This window comes from Nelumbo nucifera, chromosome 1 (assembly GCF_055504915.1).
Source record: "Nelumbo nucifera cultivar China Antique chromosome 1, China Antique-T2T, whole genome shotgun sequence".
NCBI classification, from domain to species: Eukaryota; Viridiplantae; Streptophyta; class Magnoliopsida; order Proteales; family Nelumbonaceae; genus Nelumbo; species Nelumbo nucifera.
The window spans coordinates 150975971-150983325 of record NC_142649.1 but is presented as its reverse complement, the minus strand read 5'-3'; the positions used below and the strand labels follow the sequence as shown (position 1 = coordinate 150983325).

The 7355-nt window shown below is 32.4% G+C and overlaps 1 protein-coding gene across 1 annotated transcript; it reads right to left on the bottom strand.

The window, feature by feature from the left end:
• Positions 1-4052: 4052 nt before the first annotated feature.
• LOC104606614 (uncharacterized) lies at positions 4053-5155 on the bottom strand. Its single transcript, XM_010271911.3, has one exon. The coding sequence runs from the start codon at positions 5135-5137 to the stop codon at positions 4397-4399; it is 741 nt and encodes a 246-aa protein (XP_010270213.1). The 5' UTR covers positions 5138-5155; the 3' UTR covers positions 4053-4396.
• Between the last annotated feature and the right edge of the window lie 2200 nt (positions 5156-7355).

The window sequence follows — 7355 nt, the reverse complement described above, 5'->3', positions numbered from 1 at the left end:
TTAGTGGCTAGAATGGTTCTGGTTCCGGGTCATTTTTTAAAACATTAATAGAAATGACTAGAAGAGGGCTAGAATTTGAGACATGCATTTAACGATTCATGAGATAAAACCATAAAGGGGAAGGCAGAATAAAATAAAATGAAGTCCGATCTCGAAGATTCAATCCATTGAAGGCAGGAACGAAGAATGCAAGATTTGCTACATCCCTTTTGAAAAACTCAACATCCATTGCAACTCATCTCTTTTTGAATGATTGTTGGTTATTTTTCATTTGCTCTTTTAGTTTCGATACTGTAACAAGTAAGCTTACATAGTTTTGAACAACCTCTAGTTGTTCGGTCTTTCATTTTTGTCATAGGGTGACTCACACGTTGTCTCAGTGTGATTTCTGGAATAGTGGGTCCTTTTTATGGCTTTTTCGGTTGTTTTTCTGCTTTATGCTTTATCATGAAGATTTATATTTTTTATTTTTTATAACAACTTGCAAGTTGAGAGAGCTTGAAACAGGTAAAAATAACATGTTTCTTGAATAAACCTATATCAAAGGAGTATAAAACATTTGTCAATGATAGATTGTTTCTACAAATGCAAAATATTGAAGAAGATTGATCAGGACTCAACACCCCAATGTTTTAATTTGTTCAAATTTAGTTGATGGTGATACATTTGACCAACTCTGATGGTTTTAGTGGTACTAGTAATTAAGCACGTGAAAAATTTTTCTTCATGTTAATTACTTGAATTTTATACATATCATAGTTAAGCAAGAAATTAAAAAATTACAAAAGTAACAATATGATTAAAAATAAACTTAAATGTTTGTAGTAAATGCGCACGTGGATTGCATGTGGAAATTTTAAATTATAATAACAAATTATTATTATTATTATTATTATTATTATTATTATTATTATTATTATCATTAAACTTTGTATTCCATTTCTGCCATAAATAAAAATAATTTTTATTTTTAACAATTATTTTTATTTAATATGATGAATATATAACATTAGAAGTATTCTCAAATGTTTTTGACAAAATTCTATATTTTTTCATTTTTTGTGTTTCATATTTTTCTAAATATTTTTTATTCAATTATGACTTCATGAGTCTTTTGAAAAGTTGGATCATTGACCAGCCATGTAGATAAGAAAATACCTTTGGTTTTGAATCAATTTTAAATTATATATTTCATCTACATTATATAAATAATTGTACTTATCACACTTAATTTTTGTTTGACATAATTAATATATAATTTTTTATATATTCTTTTGATTATTTATACTTTTTTAATTATTTAGTATTTAATCATCATATCATTGATTAATCCGTTTGACCCAAACCACTAGCCCACCACTTAAAAAGGAAAATATTTTGATTTCTAGGCTGACATTAAATTTTGTATTGCATTTTCATCATTGATAAAAGTATTTCTTATGTATAAAACTTATTTTTATTCAATATAATGAATTTATAATATTAGGGATGAATCCAATATTTTATTTTTATAAACATATAGCATTAGGTATGTGTCCAAAATTTTCTCTATTTTTATTTTTGTGATTCTTTGTATTTTCTATTTTTAAAATTTTATATTGACTATGACATCATTAGATATTTTATTTCCAATTAAAAAATATATCTTAAATATAGGATTTAATGAAAGATTAGATATAAGATTTAATGAAAAAGAATAAAAAAATAGTTTTATTTCCAATTGGTTTTAATTTTATATTCCATTTTCATCATTAATAAAAACATTTCTTATTTATCATACTTATTATTGTTTAATATGTCAAACATACGATGTTAAAAATGTCCCCATTTTTAATTTCTATATTTTTTGCATTTTATCTATTTTGATTTTGAATTTTATTATTTAACTGTGGCAACATGAATCGACTAATTTGGCCCAAAATGGTTTAATTTCTTACCACCACCTAGATGAAAACACTATTTTTTCTAGGTAGATTTTGAAAGTATAAGTTTTTATGTTATTGGAATTATTAATTTATTATGTATGGATTTAATTAATAGAATTTAATGATGAGAAGAAACAAAAATGTTTTAAATTATATGATTTAATGAAGGTCAATGCAAGTTAATACCTTAAATGTTGAAATTAATGAGAGTGAATTGAATGCATTTAATATCTTAAAATTACTTTTTAACTCATTTAATATCAATAACCAATTACCCTATTTGCCCTCATTTTTTATCAATAAGTTCAAGTATGAAGGGGTAAATTTTGTCCTAAAAAAATTCCAGAAATATTCTAGAGGTTATTCGTGCTTTTCAAAGTAGTAGAGATATGTATAGAATCAACATATATGTGTAAAAATATCTAGATAAATATGATTAAACTGTTCTTTTAATTAACATGTGTTACCCAATTGTAACCTCTCCAGAGAGTTATTTTTTTACTTAATCTTTTACCTTTCTTTTTTCAACTTTTTTGCTTACTTTCTTTTGGCATATTTTTCTTATCTGTTGTGTCGTCACACTGCTAACAATGGTGCAAATTAGATATTTAGACTTAGTCAATTGATCTTGCTTTAATTAAGGGTCTTCAACGAAAGACTAGTTCTTCTTGGAAATGAGAAGCTCATAACCTGCTATCAAGAAAACAAGATAAGTAGCTCAAAATAAACAATTCAGTCACTTAGGAAAAGCCTACATACTTTTCAAATATTTTTTTTCTTATCCTAATCATTATTTTATCAAAAATTAACTTACTATCTTATCAAGTTCCAGCCCCATATAATTTCAATATCGCGGCTCAAACAACTATAGGTCAACCCAGTTACAATTAATAATTTACAAGAAAATGACCAACCCAAGGACTACAGTTACTCTTCTTATGTTTTACCCAAAAGAAGCTCAGATCCCTCAGGTCAAAGCCCACAACCAATGATAATGTAACCCATATGGGTCGAGGGTACCCAGAGGTCAGGGTGGGTTGGGTTGAGGGTACCCATTAGGGTTAGGGTGAGTTGGGTCAAAGTTAGTTTTATCTATACTTACCAAATCTCAAAAGAAATAAAAAAAATAACCACCATTCCACATTTCATTTTGAAATTAAAAATAAAATAGAATAGATTTTATTAACTGTTCACATACAATTTTAAACAAAAATACTTTTAAAAAACAAATTTATGGTCAAGATTGTCAGTCCTACGTGACAGCTGAAAAGGAAAGAAAAAAGAAACTTCTGCGGTGAATAACATTTGCTTGAGATATGATCACAATAGTCAATAGGTGGAGTGACGTGGTTTTAATATCCACCACCAAAGGGAGGAGCCAAGAATGAACTCGCTGAGAAGGGGTCGCCTCCTAAGGCATAACCCTTATGTGTTGTTCACTCAATCTATTGACTCAAGTCAATCTCAATGTTTATAAAAATTAATATACAAGAATTGAAGGATGGGATGGAGTTATATTTGAAATGGTCTGATCAAGAATTTTATAATCAATTCACTTTTGCTACATCAAAGGTTGTGAATTGTGATTCAGGGCTAAAACCGTGTCCATGTCCTATCAAAAGTGAAGTCAACTCAAACCACACTTATCCAACCGGAATGACCCTGGAATCTGGATCACCCCAACTGATCCAATCCGCTTTTTGAAATACCCTTTATCATCCAGAGTTCCAGACTGCCCATTGCCAAATCAAGGGCTTTACTTCATGCTTATGATATTTGTCTTGTCTGTGGAAAACATTAAGCAAAGATCTCTTTTATACTCCACTTATCCTGTTGTCCCATTCGGGTCAAGGCCCCCCAAAGACAATTAAACAAAAAAACAAATGAGAGGACCCAAGTCAAGTAATAAGTATGAACTTGCTTCGAAGCTTCCAAAAGATATATTAACAGACCTGTTTCTGATTTTAATTTGATTCTGGGGATGAGGTTTGTAACAATGGCATATTCTGGTTTCTGGATACTTGCTACATACCCATTTCTTTTTGTTATTAATATCATGCTTAATTACATTTCTCTTCTAATCATGGATGCTCTAAACTAAATTAGTCCCAAACTCAGAGTAATTAATGGGAACAAACTGGAATGTCTACAAAGCTTTTATCATAAATCTGAAAGCACTCTGTTTTTTTTTTTTTTTTTTTATGGCAAAGCACTCATTTTTGTACACCTTTCAGTTTGAACATATGCTAATTACCTAGTAAAGATCAGAAAATACTCAGAAGACCATATGGATAAAATTATTGTTACAGAAAACTCTCATATGGAGAGCGATTCGATTTGGACTTCAGAGTAGGAAAAAAAAAAGGAATGAAACGAAAACAGTTAGAAAGACATGACTTGTTAGACATAATTAAGAGACACCGATGCCCTTCAAGACTGAAGCTCAATTTTTCCCTTGATGATGGTGGCCGTTAAACTCTGATTACTTGTCGTTGAGCTTCCAGCCGAATTTCTTCTTTCATCTTCTTAATAAAATCGTCAAATTTTTTATTCAATTCCTCTGTACTCAACAAACCGTTTTCTCCTTCTCCATCATCTTCATCAATTTCTTCTAAATTCAAGAACCCATTGGATTCTTCCTCCTCTTGTTCTAACAAAAGTCGATTTCTGACTTGTTCTTGTTTCCCAACGACGTTCTTCTCTAAACACCCATCAATATTTTCCACCTCATCATCATCAATTTCGTCCTTCTCTATAACTGATGCCTCCAACTCCATCTCCGGTGCTTGAGGAATAGGGCGTAGATGATGGCCATTACTCTTGAACTGATCATAATGAAGATCGGTCATGAAAGGGGATGATGAACGGATGAGACCGGAGTTTGTGGCCAGGAAAACAAGGATACCGTTGCAGAGGAGGAACATGTATATCCGGTCAACCGTGTAGTTGAAGAGCTGGAAAGGCAATAAGTCGGAGGAGATAGAGTTGTTTAAGATAGATGTAAAGGATAAGAGAAAGGAAAAGATGGAGAGTGAGAAGAGGAATTGGAGAAACTTCTTTAAGAAAAAGGATGTGTTGATGAATTTGGTTGCGGCTCTAGATTGGTCTGCCATCTCCATACTAGCTAGACCAACAGAAGCTAAAGAGTTTAGGCCTTCAGAAGAAGATGGGCAGTGATTTGTGGAAGTGGAGCTGGTTTGCTGGGGAAGCATCGTGAGTTCCTTACTATATATAAAAGCATTTGGACTGCAAGTCTGGAACTGTGAAAATTTTTAAATTAGATGGGGACCCTAGCTATCGGATGATTGTAAGTGTAAATTATATGTAACTTTCCTTTTTCTGGATTAGGCAGTGGAGACTTCTTCCAAGTCAACAGAGAAGAAAGACCCAAGTTAAGTCTTGCAAATATATAGATAATTAAAAATACATGCGGATTCAGCATGGTGGGTGTTCACCTATTGCCCCACTTTCTACGTTTGATCATACCGCGTACCAGGCGGCCAAATGGTTCAACTGACCAGGTCAGTAATCACTATAAATCTATAATTTACTTAGTCAAGTTAACAGAGTTTCAGTGAGGCTTTGGGGGTGAAATGCAGAGAGAAAGTAAGTTTATTTCTTGATTTATATACTGTTAGTGGAGGCAAAACTGGCAAGTAATACAAAACAACCATCGATCTTGCATTGCATCCGCGTTGAATGATGGATTCTGTGTGGGGGATTGAGAGAGAGTATGGAATCCTTGGCATTATTGTAAACCCAGACTATGGAATCCTTGGCATTATATTTTTGTTTTCTTGGCATTTTTAGGGCTTTTAAGATGTTAGTCGAAATAATGGAGTTATGGAGGGGTTGTTCTTCATTGAATTGTCTGCAAATATAGGTTTATTTGCAAGCGAGCGAAACTCAGAACTGTGGGCAAGTCTCCCTCAAGTCTTTCAGGTAGACAGAGAGTCAATGTTGATGGCAAATTGACAGGTGTATATATGATGTTGATACTGAATCTGAAAGTGAAAATATTTTGAAAAGAAGTGGGTTTAAGATCCCACCAACCGGGAATTTATATATTTATAAAGGGATTAAGATGGACAGGTCATAGGTTCAATCGGGAATTCCCAAATTACAAAACAAAGCTTATCATTTGATCTGCACACGCTTAATTGTAACCATCAGCATTACAAAATGCTTAACTAAAATTTTCTACCAACTCTACAGGGGATAGGCACGACACCAGAGTTAAGGCAACTGGATCACATTCCCTTTCTATTCATTGCATTGCAAAGAAAGAAGTCGTGTTAGAGATAGACCTGGCAAAAAGTTGATTCAACCCGCGAATCCAACTTAACCCTTTATTACCTGAATGTGAGAATGACCCGACCCGACCTGACCCATTAAAAACTGGTTGGGTTGGATTGGGTCATAGGTCAACCTGCTGACCTGATTGATAGATCTAATTGAGACTATTTATGCATTGTTAGAAATTTTCACTCTTTAATTTTTTCTATTTAATCTTTACTCTTTATTGTTTACTCTTTGAATTGTTAAATGTTAAAGTTTTTTTTATATTTGGAATTTTTAAGGTTAATTCTTTTAATTTTGGCATTTTTCATGCATTTTTTCTTTATTTTTTTTAATTTCAGTTACTTTTTTTTATGACCCGACTTGACTCATGGGTCAATCTTAACCCAAACATTTAGAGTTAGGGTCTAGCATTTGATAATCCGACCCGAAATCAATCCGAAGTATCTTGACCCACCCAACCCAATTGCCAGGTCTATTAAAAACCTATGAGGGACTTCATCACTTCACCTTCACAATAAAGCATAGATAAATACAGGCCCGTCTGATTCTAGACCATTTGATCAAATAGACTCTGATACCATTTCAAGGAACCATTCAACCCCAAAATTTAAGCTATTAGGTGAGGTCACTCCATGGGTTTGTATTCCCCAACAAGCTAGTGATAATAAGCACAAGGCCACGAACCAATCTTTGCATATACTGATCCCCAAGACCCATTTAACTTTCAGAGTTTTGTTTAAGGTCTAACTCTGATTAGAGATGGCAACAGGGCAGGTTAGGGGAGGGGGTTTACTTATCTCCCAAAAACTTGCAACGGGTTGGATTTTCAAAATCCAAACCTTCCCTAGATATGAAAATACAAAACCCTTCCCGACCCTATCCTTCTTGCATTTGAGGGTGGGTGGGCCGGGTTGGTGGGTTGGATTTGGAATCCGTATTTAATTTTCTATTACTTCCTATTATATATAAGCAATAACATGAACAATTAGCAGAATTTTTAATTATTTGATTAAAACATGTAGAAAACATATAAATTATCAATTATCCTTTATATAAAATTCAAAATATTATTAAATTCAACACTTAATACATAAGTTATCATGTCTTCTAACAATATATAGGTGAGGG

What these genes read in the sequence shown, in the direction of transcription:
- LOC104606614 (XM_010271911.3), bottom strand. Translation starts at nt 5,137, where the DNA reads ATGCTTCCCCAGCAAACCAGCTCCACTTCCACAAATCACTGCCCATCT.